This window comes from Convolutriloba macropyga, chromosome 2 (assembly GCF_964194025.1).
Source record: "Convolutriloba macropyga chromosome 2, txConMacr16.3, whole genome shotgun sequence".
NCBI classification, from domain to species: domain Eukaryota; kingdom Metazoa; phylum Xenacoelomorpha; order Acoela; family Convolutidae; genus Convolutriloba; species Convolutriloba macropyga.
Window position 1 is genome coordinate 44971976 of NC_134469.1, and position 20174 is coordinate 44992149.

At 38.2% G+C, this 20174-nt stretch overlaps 1 protein-coding gene across 1 annotated transcript in view; it reads left to right on the forward strand.

The window, feature by feature from the left end:
- Nucleotides 1-18079, forward strand: part of LOC142335306 (ADP-ribose glycohydrolase MACROD1-like) — a 42515-nt gene extending 24436 nt beyond the window's left edge. The window contains exons 4-5 of the mRNA XM_075383751.1: nucleotides 719-1074; nucleotides 17470-18079. Coding sequence (XP_075239866.1) covers nucleotides 719-1074; nucleotides 17470-17865 — 752 coding nt within the window. The 3' untranslated portion in view covers nucleotides 17866-18079. The remainder of the gene's footprint in view (nucleotides 1-718; nucleotides 1075-17469) is intronic.
- The last annotated feature ends 2095 nt before the right edge of the window (nucleotides 18080-20174 follow it).

Sequence of the window (20174 nt, forward strand, 5' to 3'; positions counted from 1 at the left end):
CGAGTCGCTTCCGGATTTCTTCGGGCTATGTTTTTTGTTTCGTCGTCTGACGCTCTTTTTTCGTTTTACATTTCACACAGCAAAGCTGATAAAGTCAAATTTTCTGAATGACTTCTTCCTCTCACTAACGGCATTTGCGCGCGTGACGTCATTTCTCACTCTTTTAAGCAAAGATTTAGGTTATTTGCGTGATTAGATTTTGATCATACGTGACTTACCTCACTCAATAAAATGACTTTTGCACTTTAAAACTTAGGTTTAATTTGAATTTGTTTAAGGTCAAAGGAACTCATATGTGCAGTAAAGGTTCCTAATAAGAGGCTGCTGTGGAATGAATTTTTAAAACCTTCATTGATTTATCGCTGAATGTTTTTTAGCCTAGTTTTTTGAGCGGCGTCGATTTTTTTTTCAATTTAGATCTGTATCTGTTTCTATCTCTATTATATGGCACGCAGGTCTATTCTTTCGCAGCTATTCCGGCAATCTGCCGGCTATGTTAATGAAAGGTAATGGATTAAATATGGAAACTATTCCCCGAACACAAAATTAAAATTTTGATGATGACTTATGACCAAACCACCATAAGTTTTGCGATGACATGACTTGAACAGCCTACTAAGACATTTAAAAGACCTTTCAATTTATATTTAGTACCTTACCATTTGTATATCTATAAAACAACTGTAAAACGTTGTTATGTAGTTGGTTGTGGTTGTAGCTAATGAGCGCTTAATGGGAGGCGGAGGTGTGGATGGTTCCATTCATAGAGCAGCTGGACAGAGGTTAAAGGATGAGTGCCGCAACATCGGATTCTGTCCCACTGGGAAAGCAGTGGTCACTAAAGGCTACTTCCTTCCAGCAAACTATATAATCCACACAGTAGGCCCAATCGGTCATCACAGACAGTTGTTGTACAGTTGCTACCAGGAGTGCTTCGATCGAATGCTTGAACAGGGGCTGAGGACTATTGCATTCTGCTGCATCTCCACAGGGATCTACGGCTTCCCCAATGAAGACGCAGCCAACATTGCGTTGGACGTTACAAGAGGTTACCTAGAAAATTATCCCAATCAGGTAAATTCGTTTAAAAATTGGATGCATCTTAAAATTTTAGAAAGTAAATGATTTTTGTGACTAATCAATATCTTGGACAAAATTGAAATATGCAGAAATTGCAAAATACTTAAATGAAGAGAACTTATAAGAAGTGCATTTGTCATAAGCAGCGCTTTTCAACTAGTTGACAAGTGTTGTGAAAATGTGTAATTCATATTATTGGCTCACCGATTTCCGGGTAAAAAAGAATCAAACTGATCGTGGAGTCATCATAGATTGATGAAAATTTTGACCTTATCCAAAAAGTTGACTTTCAGGGATCTTAGATAAAAAAGATCTAAGTCAGCGACATCAAAGAATACAAATAGCTCAACCCGGAGTCAAGAAGAAGCACTCAGAAGACGTAAAAACAAAAACAAGAAGTTCAAATGCAGTTCAAAGTATGTGCAAATCGGCAAATCTCCGCGAATTTTTCTATTGAATTTTGTGCGTGACGTCTTACTTATTGGAACGGGTTTTTTGTTCGTTCGTTTGAATAATTTTTAATACCTCGTGATTTACCTCATTCTCAAATTGACTTGTTTTCTCTCGAATCGACTTTTGCTTACTTTGAAAAGATGGTTTGAAATTAAATAGGTGTATTCTAATTAAAGGTTATTTGAAGGCAACTTTGCAGGACGCCCTCTAAGTGAATTAGAGACATCACCATAATTTGTCGATTAACCGTTTTTTCTTAGTTTTTAGGTCTTTATCGGTACTGTTAGACCTCAGGTCAACGAAGCTATTGCAGCTATTTCATGGCAATATACCCGTTATGTTTTTTTTGGTCTGACGCTTCGACATTTTGTCTTCAAAAACCGGATGAGCCCCTGACATGTTCAGTGCTGTTTGTTAGAGTTCTAAGTCGTTTTTGGGCCGAAACCTTAAAATGCAAAAGGATGCTCCAATTGGTATAAAAGCTCTGCTTGATTGAAATATTAGCCGATGTGAAGTTACTATAACTATAATCCAAATGCAAAAATGTAGAACTTTAACCGCAAATTTCTCGTCTGCTCAATTTACGAGCTTCATAGCAGAAAGCTGACGAGTTAAAGGCCCTTTTGTTTGTTCGAATATTGCTCGAGCTATAAACTGATACACCTTTAGTTAGCAACAATAAATTGTACAAATCCTAGTTTCGTTTTTAACAGCCGCTGAGCGATAGCTGGGGCTATTCTTGGTCTTCTGGTTTTTTAAATTTCTACAAGATTTTTAGGATCTATTCTTGTTTTTACCCCCCCCCCCCCAGTTACATATTATGTTTTTATATAGCTCGTTACTAGTTACTATGTAACAAAAATAGCACGTGAAACGGGGGGGGGGGGGGGGGCGTAAAAATTATAAGCCCACTAAGCTGGAGGGGGCGGCAAAACAGAATAGATCCGATTTTTGTTACGAGTGACGTTGTTTTAGGTGCAATTCGCATGTAATTGTGGCGGGATACAGGCGCTTATTGCCGTTTTAACTGGTACCCTAGTTGCATTTGTATCATAATATTAAAGAGATATATTAGTAGTAGTGTGTGACTGCCTATCCACATTTTGCTTGTGGTACGGCGCTTTTCATGCATCTACGCCATGGTGATTGACATGCGGTCCCCGGGTTAGGGGGCGGGGGCAGGAGGGGTTTTGTCAACATCAGGGGAAAGGGGCAAGGAAGGCGGATTATTCTGTGCAGTGTGGTAGTGTAGGACTGCTGGTATTAAGTCCAGCCATTTGGATACCTCTACTGGTCTTTCCCACGGGCCAATCACTTTCAAGTCCGGGTTGTTCTTAGTGCAGTTGAAAATGTGGTTTACGTCATGTGGTGCTGCATCACATTTGGGACAGCGTTTACCAACATTGTCAAAGATCCTATTGAAGTAATAGTTTAGCAGGGACAGTATCCAGTTCTCAGTTGTGCTAATCGAATATCTGCAATTCGTGGCAGCGTTTGTGCTTCTCCGGCTATCTGTAGTGGAAGTTTACCTAGTTGCTTGCTGTCTTTGTTCAACTGAGTATAGATCGTGTTTCGGTGGATATTTTTGAGCGCATTTTTAATCTTTGCGATTTAATTGCTCTTTATTGTTTGTGTGTTTTACGCGGTTCTTATAAGTTTCATTTATTGTCGGTCTCAGGACGAAAACGGGTTGAAGAGGTTGTTTATGATCAGCACGATGGCTCTGATAACTGCCGGCTAGAAATTGCTGATAACATTTCTTTGTGAGCTTTAACAGGCAGCTTTTCACCCTCATTGTGTAAGTCATTGATGTCAGAAATTTTTACGTAGCCAGTAAAAGAAATTTTTACGTAGCCAGTAATTGTCCGAAAAATAATGTTTTGTTGCGTTTGCAGGTGGTTCCAGTTTTTATTGCTGGTTCTGGAAAACCAAATCGGAGCACCGTTGTTCAGGGCGCCCCGACCGTTAGCTTTGTAAGTCACTGAGAGTGTCTTTTTTGTGCAGCCTCAGTCGCTACCAGCAATTTTTTTCAGTGTTTTTGCGCGTTTGTAAGTTTTTTTGGTGCTCCTTATATGTTCTCCAAAATTGAGCATGCTACCGAAGTTAACACGCAGTACTTTGTCTTTGGACTTTACTGGTATTGGTCAATTGTTGATTACGAGTTGTAGGTCAAACTGGCCTCCTTGCTCCAGGTTGTGAACACAGTTGGACTTGATTTTTAACTGATAAGCTGATAACTTAAGTTTTCTTGATTCTAGCCAGTCGTGTAATGTTTTTAGGTATGGAGTTATCATGTCACGTTATTTTTCAACCTGTGGGTGAGATGTAGTAACAGTTATATCATCAGCGCAAGACGCGATGTTTTTTTCTTTCGGGGTGGAGGCAGCTTACTCATGTAGATGTTGAAAAGCATTGGCTATATTAAGCCACCTTGGGGGACACACTGTTTAACTTTTCCACTTTATTTTTTTTTCTTCCAAGAAGAAAACCTGCCCTGTCAGTATGAAGCGACTCGTTTTTTGGTGCTATTCGGTAGTTGTGCCTCGAATATTCCTCTTATAAGTAGGTTGTTGTCAACCGTGTCGAAAACGGCGGTGAGGTCTAAGGCTACTACCAGATTACGATTGCCGAGTTTCTTTTTCTTAAGGCCTCTTTGTATATTGTTGGTGACAATATTGAGTGCTGTTGTTGTTGAGTGCTGAGGTCTAAAGCCATACTGATGCTCGTTTATTGGATATTCTATCAAGTTATTTAGTAAGAGTTTTTCTGTTAGTTTTTCAATAGGGGAGAAGAGGGCAATTGTTTTGAACTTTTAGATTGGTTTATGGGTTTTCCTGGCTTGTGTAGGTGTATAAACAGGTCAACTTTCCAGATTTTTGGGATTTTTAGACTGTTTACAGCAAGGTTTATGGTGTCAGTGAGGTATCTCAGTGTTATTGGGCCTGGTGATGATGGATGGTTAAAGTGGATTGGCGCTATTCGTTGTGCCCAGGGCCTTACATTTCTTTGTCTCTTTTATAGCTTCTTTCACTCTGTTATACTTAAACTTTGTGGCCCCTATTTTTAGTTTCCTTTTTCTTAGTGTATCTTTTCTGTTTTTCATTTTTCCTGCGGAGTGGAATGTATTGTTGCTTAAAATTGTTGGCGCATTTCCTTGGATGACGGTGAGGAGTAGTTTGTTTTCTTAGCGTCAAACTATATGGCTCTGTTTTCAGGTGGTTTACGTTACTGGACGAAAATCCGTTTACTGTGCTCCACAGTTTAGAGCAGTTACCTCTGTGAGTAAGTGCTTGTACAATTTGGATCCACCTTTCTTGCTTTTGACCTTGAGCAAGTGTGTTTATTTCATGGTTTAGTTGCGTTATTTTGGGGTCCCCTGGATGTTTTCTTTTAATTTCATCTCTTTTCAGAAAGCGTTACTGCTTCGCTGGGAAAATTGGCAACAACTGTTTCAACTCTTTATTGTGGGATATGCCTGTCAGCCTCTGCATTTATGGCTTTCCTTAAGATATTTTCGTCGTGGTAGACATGTGATGGCCTTTGTTGTTTTTTCAGTTTTAGTTCAATGTCTTCTTCAAAATGGCCCAGTCAGCTTTGCGCAAGTTGATGGAGGTTTTTTGTGGTGTTGTGTGTGTGTGATGAGGTCACAGGTGGTGGATAGAACAATTGGTGAATCGTGTGAGCCTAATGTGTACTCCGTGTGCCACTCGATGTTCCTTGCTATGCTCCAGCAGGCGAGACTGATGTACGGGGAGCTTTTACAAGAATAAGTTACTCTTGTGCTGGCTTTTTTTGTTGAGTGCTACATGATTAGAGAGGTCTATTTCACTTGCAATATTGTTTCATCATGTCTGCTGTTAATTTCTAGTGCCATAGAGGGCTATAATTTTTGAAATCACCGTCAATAATGCAGTCATAAAACTCAAGTTGTTTACTGATTGATGTCTTGTTTCCTGCATCACAGCTAGGTGAAGGTAATATGTAGATGTTCAATAGTTTGATATTACCACCTGTTGTGAATTCTATTGCTTGGAGTCCTAGGTGTTTGTCAGACGGCTTAAGTTTAAGTTCTTGAAACAGAGTTATGTCCCTAATGATAAAAGCTACCCCTCCACCTTTGCCTCCTTCTTTGGGTCTTTTTTCTTGGATAACGCAGTAGCCAGGTGGGCTTTTGAGGGTGGGTTTTCCTTTTAGGTTGGTCTCCTGGATGGCAGCTATTTGGATGTTTTTTCTCCATCCAGTCTATAATGTTTAGTTTTTGTTTGAGACCATTACAGTTCAGTTGAGGTGTGTCTTCTCGTGATTGGGGAACTTTGCCTTGTATTTGCTTCTATTATCGTGCACCAAGAGCAGCGCTTACAGTCGAATTTGTTGTTCCATTCCTCTATGGACTTTAAGTTGGTGCATTTCAAGTGTAGTCATCTTCCGCGGCCGCACCAGGTGCCGTATTGATTCCATTTGCTACGATGACAAATAGCACAAGGCGTTTACGAGTGACCTCGCAATCTTTTTCAAATCTGTTTTTTTGTTAACTGCTCGCAAACGAAGTTTTTTGCAATTAGATTTACGGTGTTAGTGAGGTATCTCAGTGCTATGGGGCCTAGATGGTGAAAGTGGATTGGCACTATTCTATGTATGCACAGCGCCTTACTTTTCTTCATCGTATAGCTTCTTTCACTCTGTGACACTTCCCTCTATTTCTGCCCGTTATTTCTTTTTTTCTTATTGTTCTTAGTGTAATTCTTTTCTGTTTTTCATTTTTCTTGGGCAGTGGAGTGTTATGTTGATAGAAATTGTTGGCGCATTTCGTTGGATCACGGCGAGGAGTAATCTTCTTAGCGTCAAAATATATGACTCTGTTTGCAGGTGGTTTAGCGTTACTTGACGAAAATCATTTTACTGTGCTCCACAGTTTATAGCAGTTACCTCTGTAAGTGTTTGTTCAAACTATCCATTTTTTGCGCTTTTGACTGTGAACAAATTTATTTATTTTGTGGTTTAGTTGCTTTATTATGGGGTCCCTTGGATGTTTTCTTTGAATTTCATCTTTTTTTGGAAAGCTTTATTGCTTCGCTGGAGAAATGGGCAGCCACTGTTTAATTCTTCGTTGTGAGATATGCGGCCAGCCGCTGCATTTATGGCTTTCCTTAAAATCTTTTCCGCGTGGCAGACGTGTTGGCTTTTGTTTTTTCAGTTTTAGTTTAGTGTCGTCTTTAATACTTGCCTAGTCAGCTTTGCTGAAGTTGATTAAAGTTCTTTGTGGTGTTGTGTGTGTGATGAGGTCACAGGTGGTGGATAGAACTATTGGTGAATGCTTTGAGCCCAATGCTTACTCCATGCGCCAGTCGATGTTCCTTGCTATGCTCGAGCAGGCGAGACTGATGTCCGGGGAGCTTTTACAAGAATAATTTACTCTTGTGCTGGCTTTTTTTTGTTGAGTGCTACATGATTAGAGAGGTCTATTTCACTTGCAATATTGTTTCATCATGTCTGCTGAGGTCACAGGTGGTGGTTAGAACTTTTGATGAATGGTCTGAGCCCAATGCTTTTTTGTTGAGTGTTACATGATTAGAGAGGTCTATTTCACTTGCGATATTGTTTCCTCTTGTCTGGTAATTTCGAGTGCCATAGAGGGCTATGATTATTGAAATCGCCAAATATAATGCAATCTTATAAATCAAGTAGTTTACTGATTGATGTCTTGTATCCTGCATCACAGCTAGACGAAAGTGGTGTGTAGGTGTTCTTTAGTTTGATTTTATTACCACCTGCGGTGAGTTCTGTGGCCTGGACTTCTAGGTGTTTGTCAGAAGGCTTAATTTAAGTTCTTGAAACAGAATTGTGTCCTTAATGATAAAAGCTACCCCCACTGCCTTTGCCTCTTTCTTTGGACCTATTTTCGTGGACTGTGAGGTAGCCAGGTGGGCTTCTGTGGTTGGATTTTCCGTTGAGGTTGGTCTCCTGGATGGCAGCTATATGGATGTTTTCTTTCTGCATCCAGTCTATGATGTTTAGTTTTTGTTTGCGACCATTACCGTTCAGTTGAAGAATGTTGAGGTGTGTCTTCTCGTGATTGGGGAACTTTGCCTTGTATTTGCTTCTATTATCGTGCACCAAGAGCAGCGCTTGCAGTCGAATTTGTTGTTCCATTCCTCTATGGACTGTAAGTTGGTGCATTTCAAGTGTAGTCATCCTCCGCGGCCGCACCAGGTGCCGTATTGATTCCATTTGCTACGCTGACAAATAGCACAAATAGCGTTTAAGAGTGACCTCGCAATCTTTTTCAAATCTGTTTTTTGATAACTGCTCGCAAACGAAGTTTTTTTGCAATTAGATTTATGGTGTTAGTGAGGTATCTCAGTGCTATGGGGCCTAGATGGTGAAAGTGGATTGGCACTATTCTATGTATGCACAGCGCCTTACTTTTCTTCATCGTATAGCTTCTTTCACTCTGTGACACTTCCCTCTATTTCTGCCCGTTATTTCCTTTTTTTCTTATTGTTCTTAGTGTAATTCTTTTCTGTTTTTCGTTTTTCTTGGGCAGTGGAGTGTTATGTTGATAGAAATTGTTGGCGCATTTCGTTGGATCACGGCGAGGAGTAACCTTCTTAGCGTCAAAATATATTACTCTGTTTGCAGGTGGTTTAGCGTTACTTGACGAAAATCATTTTACTGTGCTCCACAGTTTAGAGCAGTTACCTCTGTAAGTGTTTGTTCAAAATCTATCCATTTTTTGCGCTTTTGACTGTGAACAAATTAATTTATTTCGTGGTTTAGTTGCGTTATTATGGGGTCCCTTGGATGTTTTCTTTGAATTTCATCTTTTTTTAGAAATCTTTATTCCTTCGCTGGAGAAATGGGCAGCCACTGTTTAATTATTCTTTGTGAGATATGCGGCCAGCCGCGGCATTTAGGGCTTTCCTCAAAATCTTTTCCTTGAGGCAGACATGTGTTGGCCTTTGTCGTTTTTTCTGTTTTAGTTCAGTGTAGTCTTTTAAACTTGCCCAGTCAGCTTTGCTGAAGTTGATCAAAAGTCTTAGTGGTGTTTGTGATGAGGTCACAGGTGGTGGATAGAACTAATGGTGAATGATCTGGGCCCAATGCTTTTTTGTTGAGTGTTACATGATGAGAAAGGTCTATTTCACTTGCAATATTGTTTCCTCTTGTCTGGTAATTTCGAGTGCCTGAGAGGGCTATGATTATTGAAATCGCCAACAATAATGCAATCTTATAAATCAAGTAGCTTACTGATTGATGTCTCGTATCCTGCATCACTGCTAGACGAAAGTGGTGTGTAGGTGTTATCTAGTTTGATTTTATTACCACCTGCGGTGAGTTCTGTGGCTTGGACTTCTAGGTGTTTGTCAGAAGGCTTAAGTTTAAGTTGTTGAAACAGAATTGCGTCCTTAATGATAAAAGCTAACCCCTCCGCCTTTGCCTCTCTCTTTGGACCTTTTTTCCTGGACTGAGGTAGCCAGGTGGGCTTTTGAGGTTGGATTTTCCGTTGAGGTTGGTCTCCTGGATGGCAGCTATTTGGGTGTTTTTTTTTGCATCCAGTCTATGATGTTTAGTTTTTGTTTGAGACCATTACCGTTCAGTTGAAGAATGTTGAGGTGTGTCTTCTCGTGATTGGGGAACTTTGCCTTGTATTTGCTTCTATTATCTTGCAACAAGAGCAGCGCTTATATTCGAATTTGTTGTTCCATTGCTCTATGGACTGTAAGTTGGTGCATTTCAAGTGTAGTCATCCTCCGCGGCCGCACCAGGTGCCTTATTGATTCCATTTACGCTGACAAATAGCACAAGGCGTTTACGAGTGACCTCGCAATCTTTTTCAAATCTGTTTTTTGTTAATTGCTCGCAAACGAAGTTTTTGCAATTAGATTTATGGTGTTAGTAAGTTATCTCAGTGCTATGGGGCCTAGATGGTGAAAGTGGATTGGCACTATTCTATGTATGCACAGCGCCTTACTTTTCTTCATCGTATAGCTTCTTTCACTCTGTAACACTTCACTCTATTTCTGCCCGCTATTTCCATTTTGCTTATTGTTCTTAATGTAATTCTTTTCTGTTTTTCATTTTCCTGGGCGTTTTAGATTTTTTTTTCGTTATTGCTTCGCTGGAGAAATGGGCAGCCACTGTTTAATTCTTCTTTGTGAGATATGCGGCCAGCCGCTGCATTTATGGCTTTCCTTAAAATCTTTTCCTTGTGGCAGACATGTGTTGGCCTTTGTTGATTTTTCAGTTTCAGTTCAGTGTCGTCTTTAAAACTTGCCCAGTCATTTTTGCTGAAGTTGATCAAAAGTCTTTGTGGTGTTGTGTGTGATGAGGTCACAGGTGGTGGATAGAACTATTGGTGAATGGTCTGAGCCCAATGCTTTTTTGTTACATGATGAGAGAGGTCTATTTCACTTGAAATTTTGTTTCCTCTTGTCTGGTAATTTCGAGTGCCATAGAGGGCTATGATTACTGAAATCGCCAACAATAATGCAATCTTATAAATTAAGTAGTTTACTGATTGATGTCTTGTATCCTGCATCACAGGTAGACGAAAGTGGTGTGTAGGTGTTATTTAGTTTGATTTCATTACCACCTGCGGTGAGTTATGTGGCTTGGACTTCTAGGTGTTTGTCAGAAGGCTTAAGTTTAAGTTCTTGAAACAGAATTGTGTCCTTAATGATAAAAGCTACCCCCTCTGCCTTTGCCTCTTTCTTTGGACATTTTTGGGTGGACTGTTAGGTAGCCAGATGGGGTTTTGAGGGTGGGTTTTCCTTTGAGGTTGGTCTCCCGGATGGCAGCTATTTGGATGTTTTTTTCTGCATCCAGTCTATGATGTTTAGTTTTTGTTTGAGACCATTACAGTTCAGTTGAAGAATGTTGTGGTGTGTCTTCTCGTGATTGGTGAACTTTGCCTTGTATTTGCTTCTATTATCCTGCAACAAGAGCAGCGCTTACAGTCGAATTTGTTCCATTGCTCTATGGACTGTAAGTTGGTGCATTTCAAGTGTAGTCATCCTCCGCGGCCGCACCAGGTGCCGTATTGATTGCAGTTGCTACGCTGACAAATAGCTCAAGCGTTTATGAGTGACGTCCCAATTTTTTCAAATCTATTTTCTGTTTATTGCCTGCAAACGAAGTTTTTGGCAATTGGATTGGTCCCTGTGGTCTGTTTTCTGCAATTTTTTGATGCTGCCCTTTTAACTTATCGTCCTAAAAACGGGATAAGCAGGTAAAGCACGGAGGCCAATTGGTAGCTGCAGCTCTCTTAGAGCCTTACTAGTCTTTAAGTATGCAATTCACCGAATGTTTTAAGAAGATTTCATGTTGTGAAGGGTGGTTCCTAATATTAAGAGTTTGACTCCCTCAGTCCCCCTTTTTGTGGCTTTTCGCTTGACCGATTTTGCGTCTGACCATTTAAATTTTCCTTCCTCAAAAATGAGATAAGCAGATGAATTTCTGAGGGCAATAAATGGCTGAGCAGCACTCGTCATAAAGCCTTACGCTTTACTGGTCTTCAACTATACGATTGAGCGAAACTGTTTTGAGACAAATTTATTGTCTGAAGGGCAGTTCTTATTCTTAAAAGATTGACCTCCCTTAAACATCCCCTCCCCTCAATCATCCCCCCCCAGCTCCGATCACCCCCCCCCCCCAGCTCCGATCACCCCCCCCCCCCCGGCCAACAATACTAGCATCCCTATGACCTGCTACCGAAATGGCTACTACCGAAGACAACCACTTAACAGTCCTCTGAGTGCAGTTCGACCGACGTTTGTTGGTTGTTTCGTTCGTACATGACTGAATTGCATGCATGGAGTTATTTTTCACTCTTTGTGGAGCGAGTTTTTTTTGTTCATTTGCTTGATCAAGTGTTTTGTCACATGTCACTTTACCTCATTCTCAAAAATGACTTCTTCAGTCTCAAATTGACCTTTTCTTTACCTTAATGCAAGGAGATAAGTTAAAGAGAGTTTGGGTCGCTCTAATTGTAGTTTTGTAGTTTTTAATGGCTCTTGAACGATGTTCATTGCAATTATTTTAAACGTGGTCTTTTTTGCAAATTTTTTTGCTTGGTCATTTTTGCGCTTTTCTTCTAGAACATTCTTTGACTTCTCAAGTGACTTTTTCACGCTTGCGTTCTTCATTTTTGACTGATCCTATTGCTCTCACTCCGAAGTAAACGGCGGGGTCAAAAGTATCACGGCGGGGTCAAATATTTTTCTACCCGCCTGTCGTTCGAGAGCAATTCTTCCGACATTAGTCGGTTTATGTTTTTAAGAGCAGCTAATAGATGCAGTAAAAAGTTATCGAGATTTCTAATCCAAAAATAACAGCGCAGCATTAATGAAAAGAAAAATTTGTCTATTTTTACTAGCTTTTTTGAGACTGCAGATCTACAAAGCTATCGCGGCTGTATGGCAATTTGCCAGCATTGTTAATAGTTTTACTGCTTTGTTTCGATTTGTCTTCCTTGAATTCACCTGCTACAATTTGTCCTTTCTTAAAAGCTGTAAACATGCATTTTTTCAGTGCTGTTACTATTTAAACGCAGATTTGAAGCAATTTATTTGAGAGTTAATTTTTTTAAATTTGCCGTTCAACATTTTTCTTGTACTCTAGTCACTTTCTGACTTACCTCACTCGATTTAAAGCTATGTGTAATTTCAGTCAAGCCTAGAAGTAACGAAAAACGGGATAAGCTTAGGAAAACAGGATGTTCTCGGTCATTGAGACCTTTACCTCGAGGTCTTTAAGTTCAGTGGCGGCAAATTTTAGTTAGCTTTAATACAACGCTTATCAGGTTATTTAGAAGCTGAATTGAACATAAATAACAAATACCAGCAACTATGATCTCCTAAAAAACTTTTCTGACAGTTTTATTAAGTTCAATGGATTACATCATGTATCCTTGAATCTTGGGCCGTTTTACTTGAGAAACGTGTTTAATAGCTGCGATTGATAGCTGATTAAAGCTATTATTGGCCTTCTCGTGATTTTCTGATTTCGTTTATCAAGACTTTTAATATGACCATAAGAACGTAACGCTCACATCAATTCTGCTTTTTGTTCATTCTTCCATTCAATTCCGACTGATCTATATGTGCATGAAGTCATTTTTAACTCTAGTTAGATTTTTCATTCGAGCGAAGAGTGTTTTGGTTGCCCGTTACCTCACTCTCAAAACGAACCCCCACTTGACCCCCCACCCCCACTATTCCCCCCCACCACCCCGCACCACGCTTTTGCCCCCATTTTTTTTTTACTTATTGTCATTATTCAGGTTTTTCAGCCTAACAGAAAATCTCCGTTAGGGTCTCATATTAGGTTACTGGAAAATAATTTTTGCCAATGGATTAGTTTTCAACTTTTATTATCACAATTTTTAGCAGTTTTTTTAAAAATGTTTAGCCGTTTTTTTTTCAAAATTTTTGATTTTTTGTCTTTTTTTTTAGGTTTTTCCAGCCTCAAGAGACACATAACCTCTTCTAGGGTTTGATTGTAGGTTACTGCATAGCTTTTAGATGTAATGGAATGTTTTTCAGGATTTTAGTTTGAACAGTTTTTTAAAGTAATTGCAATTTTTTCAAGTTTTTTGAATCTTTTTTTGACTTTATCATTTTTTTCCGGCACCAGGATCCTAGGGACCTCCTCCAAGGCTTGATTGTAAGCTGTTGCAGAGTTTCTAGATTTAATGGAATGGTTATCAATATTTTAATGACTCCAGCTTTATCAATTTTTTGATAAAATTTAATTTTTCAAATTTTCGGAAAATTATTATTGTTTCAAGTTTATGGATCTTTGAGCCCGTGAAACTATTCAAAGCTTGAAATATGGATACTAGATAGTCTCTTGAAACAATGAAATGGTTTTGAAAATTTTAATATCTTGAAATTTAGCAAGATTTTGTTAAACTTTACGCTTTTTTTGAAAATTTTTGAATGTTTTTGTCCTTTTCTGAGTTACTGGCCAACAAAGCTTTTCAAGTCTCGCAAATTGGTTACTTGAAATAACTCCAGAGACAAAAATAGTTTTGAAAATTTTCACTGCGAAATTCGGAAGCTTTTAAATTTAGCAATATTTTACAAATTTTTAAAATATCAGTTTTTTTTTATTTATTTACTAACAAGGCTGGAAAGCAAGAAGTTGCATCGTCGAATCAAGCTAAAGCTAGCCTCACTAAAATGTGGCTAGCTACTGATGGAGCCAACCGCTCGTCGGTCGTTTGAGAGCAATTTGCCCAACGTTAGTCGGTCATGTTTTAATCGATGAGCCCTATTTTTAGAGCATGTGTTTGAAAAGTCAAATGCCGCACGTGAAAAAGAGTATAAGTCAATCTGTTGAACTAAAGTCAAACGGAAAGAGAATTCAGAGTGGTTTTATTCGTTCATTATTCTGAGAGAGAGCGAGAAAAGTGGGTTTGATAAAATCGTGCCAAGCAAGCAATTTTGACCATGTGAGGCTTAATCGAAGCAGTCTTTTCAGTTTCAACTCAACGTTGTCAAATAAAGGTGTTTCTTTCAATTATTCATGCCGGTATTAGTGTGTTTCGGTAATTTTTGACCATATGGGCGCAATTTTGAGCTATTTTATCCTATTGGACTTTTCAGCAGTTTTTTGTGCAGTTCTTTTTTCATTTCACCCATGGTGTTTTTTTGGTTGAAATCAGTTGATTAAGGGGTTTAAGTGATTTTTTGATTTGATTGAGTTCAATTTGATAACAAAAATGGGGTAATTTTAATTAAATTTGGGCCAGTTTTCGTCTCTTAAGCGTTTTGCCCTTTTTTTCTGAATTTAAGGTTATTCGTTATAGTTTTTCTTGTTCACTTTTTAATCTTGAGCTTTTATTTAGGTACTGCACTAACAGATTACATTTCAAGGCAATTACAAGATTATAAATATGTATCTTTCCAGTTTTTCATTGTTTGCATTTTTTGATTATTGATAAGCGTTTTTCTGACTGGCATCAGATAGGACTGACAGATCGAGAAGAATAATTTCTTAAAAAATTGTCGGAATAATTATCGGGAAGTAGCATTTTCATTTTTAAAAAAAATTTGTAATACTTTTTCCTTTTTTCTGTTTTTCTCTATGTTCCGTTTCTGTTGTTAATATTAGACGACAGTCAGGTACTGGTTGATTACTTTTGCAAGTTGTTTTCGCCAATAGTTGTTTCGGAATCGCAATTTGTGAAGAACTTTTCTCATAATTTTCCAGATATCAATTTAAGCTTTTCTCATGTTATTTTACCTCTGTCATTTCAATAGTTAATTAATTAATGGGTGCATTTTTGGAGTGCTTGGCTGGGGACTAACTGAATGTATGCTTTGATTCGGTTCCCGAGTCTTTCGGCTGTGTTTTTTAGTTTTTCGTCGAATAAAAGTTTTTTCGCTTTACCTCATTTTGCCGCTTATTTGACCTTTTGCATGAAATTTTTGACTTCTCGAGGCTAGTGTCATTCTTTGTTCGTTCTGCTCAAAGTGCTCTAATCAGTAGTTGCTCAGAAAGGTAATCTGAAATGAACGGATTTTTGTATCAAAAAAACAATCAAAAATAGAAACGGGATAAACCCATGAAGCCCTGTTTTAAATGCACGCTACTTGAAATTTGTTCCTATAATTCTTAGTTGTCATTGCTAATGCATATTATATTTTGTATATTGTATATTTGTATATTGTATTTGTATATTGTATTTGTGTATTGTATTGCTATTGCACGTTGGCTATGAGCTAAATCCCTGTATCCTCTAATTAAGAAACCGGAGTATGTCTATCTACAAAGTCTGGTCAAAATAACACTCAAAAATATTTTGTGAAGTAACCTTTCTTTTCTTTCAGTCCCAGCCTGGGTTCTGGGAATAAATGGTGGCTGTTTTCCTGCAATCTGCCGGGTATCGTTCTCCTTTCTATTGCAATTTTTTTTTGTGCCGTATAAAACTTTAATTGCTCTCGAACGAAATTTGAGGCAATTATTATAAACGTGAGATTCTTATGCGAAATTTTCGCTTGACCGTTTTCTTAACATTCTTTTGATTTCTCTTTTTGAGTGTCTTTTTCACTAGATCTTTTAAAGTTTTTTTGAGTGATTGGAATTGAGTGCATTCAAAAGTTAAGTGTATTGCTAAAATAAAACTGATTGTGAGCGGTGATCGTTTATAGGGGGTGTAGCGTAGCGAAAAATGGCCCCGACTCTCATCCTCGACTCTCATGGCCCCGATACGTCGCGGACTCGAACTCTTAGCAAGTCAGAAGTTTTTGCATCATAAAGGTTCCTATAGTCTATGCGCCTTCTGACTTTGCTTCGCCAGTCGCTCAAGTGCAATTTGTCCGACCTCAGTCCGTTTATTTGTTATTAATAGCCGCGTCCTCAATTCTAGGTGGCTATTATAGCGCTCCTAATTTTTTTACAATTCAAAGAATTTGAATTGTATTGGGACGCTGTCTTTTTTTTAAGATCTGTTCACAAATTTTCATGATTTTTGAAGTCAAATTGGAGTAGTGAGTTTGGTCACGCCGAAACAGGAAAAGGAGCGAAAAAGCGAGTGGTTTTGCGGCGTGAATTTTCTTTGCTCTAATTTTAAAGTAGAGTGAAAAAATGGTATTTGAACAAAAATTCGGTTTCTCGGTAGTGGTTTTTTATTCACATGCGGCAATTTCACTCTGATTTTTACTGTTTTTTCGATTTTTTGGATCAAATTTTTTTCTAAATGGTTTTCCCAATCCATTCACAGCTCATTCTAGGACTTTTTTTTGTTTGAATTGAATTTTCATTTCTCGCTAGTGGATGTTTTGTTCACATGCGGCATTTTGACATTGATTTTCTGTTTTTTTATTTTTTGATCTTTTTTTTAAAATGGTTTTCTGAATTCACTCATTGTCCATTCTTGGTCTAGTTTTTCTGTTTAGTCAATGAAATTCTTTGAACTGTACGTCAGGACTTACTTGTCCTGCTATGTTTTTTTACTTCGTCTAACAGATTTTTGTTTCGTCTTACCGTGACTTCTTGGAATTGACTTTTTCAATGACTTACCGCACTCAAAGAAATGACTTCTGAGCTCACTTATGAAACTTTAAATTTTATGAACATTTATTTATTAAAGGTCAATAGTGTGCATCTAAGTAGTGCCAAAGATATGACCTAATTCTTGAATATTAGAGTCTTGAGTTCTTGATTTTGAATATTAATTTTGGGATCTTTTCCGTTTGTGCCCCCCCCCAAATATTGCACGTGCATCTGGGGGGTGCAAATAATATGCGCCCACTAAGCTGAGGGGGCACACACGGAAAAGATCCTAATTTTAAAAAGCCCTATTAGGGCTTTCTCCTTATAGAGCTTATGTGTCTCATAAAAATGACAGTCCGAAGCTAGCCCAAAAAGTCTAGTGGTCTATTAAAGGACTGGTGGTCGATCTGTCTATTTTTATTTCTATAGTTGTTTGAATTCATGTAACGCCACAAGCGTCTATCGCGGCTATTTTCCGGCATTATGCAGGCTATGTTTATTATCGTTTAAATTTGATTTTCGGCGTTTCTTTTCTGACTGTAACTGTACGTTGCTACTTCTTACTATTAAAATTTCTCGTTTAAAGAAGCGTTACCCAATTTCAACTTTAATCTTGATACTGAAAAATCTCCATAACATTAGCCTTATTCAAATAAACTAAACGTTCTATATAGATCTTGAAAATAGCTTTTAGCAAGTCTTTATGAAAACGGAAAGTTTTAGAACCTCTCAACAATACAGTACGAAAAATCGCGTTTAGTAAGTTTGTTAAACGTTTCTTTTTGATGTTCGAATAGTTCAAAGTCTGTTGGATAAATTTGGTGCATAAAGCGAGAGGATAATGATCGGGGAATACACATTGTGTGCATTAGGGGTCTGAACAAAATTATACAGCTATACTAAAATTGTTTGTATTTTGAGTACGTTATGTTTTAGATCGACCTTGTAATATTTTGTTGCTTCCTACAAAAAGATGTGGAAATATACGAGCGTTTGATGAAGACACATTATTTCCCGTTTCATGGAGTTCCAGCCACTGGTAGAAAAGATTCAGTAAATAGAGACAGAAAACAGTCTCGTAGTAAGTCAAACGACATTCGAAAACTTGAAGAATCGAATTCGAAAGCAGTCAAACAACCATCACCTGACGCATCTTCATCAGATGGAAAAGCAGAATTTTCACCGAATTGTGATGCAGAAGTAAGTCAGTCCAGTGAAAGACCTCAGAAGTCGAAAAAAGTTACAGAAGAGGATAATGATGGTGATACAGCTGGTAACGACAATAGTGAGGAAAGTGGTTCTTGTTCCAGAGAATTGGATAAGACTGAATAATATACTATAAACATTTGGCGAATTGTTGCAATGAGACTTGAATGATTAATCTTTGTTGCTGACTCATCCCATGTATCTTGATGTGCGATGTTTTAGATTTTACATTTTTATCATTCTATGCTGCCTATACTAAGATTGTATTTTTGTGGACGATTCAATCACTGTAATTGCCTGTATAGATTATGGAAATCAATTTTAACCTTAGTCGCTTGTAGGTTCAGCAGTTCTTCCAACAGAAGTCCTACAATGACAGCGAGAATATTAATTGTTCTCAAACCCAGTTTGTAGCATTTATGTTAGTCCTGCCCCCCCCCCCCCCCCCCCCACAAACGTTCACCCTCCTCCATTTTGAACCCTCCAATTTGAACCCCCTCTCGGTCATCCCTCTCAACCCTACCCTACCCCCATCGCGTGACCCCCTTAATGATAGCATGCCTAAGCCCCAGCTGGCTACTGCCAAACTTAGCCGGTCGTTTGAGAGCAATTCGCTAGACGTTAGTCAGTTATGTTTGCTGATCTTTTGAGTTGTAATCTCTCGAAGATGGAAAGACTTGTATGACATTTGAAGCAGTTCGACATTGTTGTAGTCGTATGTGTGTCTTTTTGTGTGTCTTTAGTATGTTTTTTTCGGGTTATAGTCTTCGTCTCTCCGAGGCACTTCTACGTCACTTCTACGTCTGAACTATCCTCTCATTCACACTTTCAAGCTACTGAAAAAGTAGTGACAGTTTGCTACTGGACGTCAAATGAAAACACTGATTAATTGCTCTCAAACGAAGTTTGTAGCAATTATATTAGTCCTGTCGGTCTTTTTTATGCGATTTTTCGCTTGACCGATTTTTCGTCTGACCCATTTGACTTCTCGTCCTCAAAAACAGGATAAACAGGTAGCAATTATTAAGCCTTTCAGCTCTGTTTCTGCTCAAACTGTTTTGGAGACTTATACTTATGGTGCGAGGGGCGGTTCTTAAAGGTTGAAGACACCCCCACTGTTGACCCCCCGCACTATTGCCCCCAACCCCCCACCGCGCTGTTGCCCCCCCCCCCCCCCCCGACTAGCTACTGACGAACAACCGCTCGCTAAAAACACGCAAACATATACTAATTTTCAAGTTTTTTCGAGCTTTGTTTTGAGTTTTATCAGCCCTAGGTGTCAAGGAACCTCCTCTAGTGTTTAATAGTAGGTTACTGCATAGTTTCTAGTGGTATTGGAATGGTTTCAACATTTTAACATCACGAATTTTAGCATTTTTTGACAAACCGTGCAATTTTTTGATTTTTTTCATTATTCTCGTCTTTCCAGACGCAGGGGCTAGAAAACCTCCTTAAGGGTTTGATAAAAAAAGTTACTGAAAAGTTTTTATTTGCCATGGAATAGTTTTTGCAACTTTTGAATCTCAAATTTTAGCAATTTCTTGAAAACTTTTGAAAATTTTTTTTGAAAATGTTTGTCATTTTGTAGGTTTCTCCAGCCCCGAGAGCCAAGGAACATACCAGAGGGTTTGACAGTAGGTTGCTGTATAGTTTCTAGATGTAATGGAATGTTTCTCAAGATTTTAGCATAACGCATTTCAGCATTTTTTTGGACAAAACTCAATTTTTTTAAAAAAATTTTTTTTTTCTCATTATTCAGGTTTTTTCCAACCTCAGGGGTCAGAAAACCTACGTTAGGGTTAGATAATAAGTTACTGGAATTTTTTCAGCCATGAATTATTTTTTAATTTTTATCACAAATTTTAGCAGTTTTTATAAAACTTGCAATTTCTCTCAGGTTTTTTGAAGTTCTGTTGTGTCATTTTTTTAGGTTCTCCAGCCTCAAGAGCCACATAGCCTCATCTAGGGTTTGCTAATAGCTTACTGCATAATTTCTAGATGTACTGGAACATTTTTCAAGATTTTAATATCACGAATGTAAGCAATTTTTTAAACGAGTATTTGCAGATCTAAGTTTGATTTTTTTTTATTTTTTTTCCGGCACCAGGGTCTTAGGGACCCCCTCCAAGGTTTGATTATAAGCTATTGCATATTTTCTAGATTGATGAGAATGGATTTCAATATTTTAATGACTTAACTTTTAGCAATTTTTTGATAAAATTTAATTTTTTTTTCTAATTTGAAAATTATTACCCTGTTCCAAGTTTATGGATCTTTATGAGCCAGTGAAACTATTTAAAGCTTGAAATAGGGAAACTGCATTAAATGGTTATATTCTAATATCTTGAATTTTAGCAAGATTTTGTTTAGCGATCATTGAGTTTAGCGATCGTTACTGGCCACCGAACTTTTTAAGTCTGCAGATGGGTTGCTTG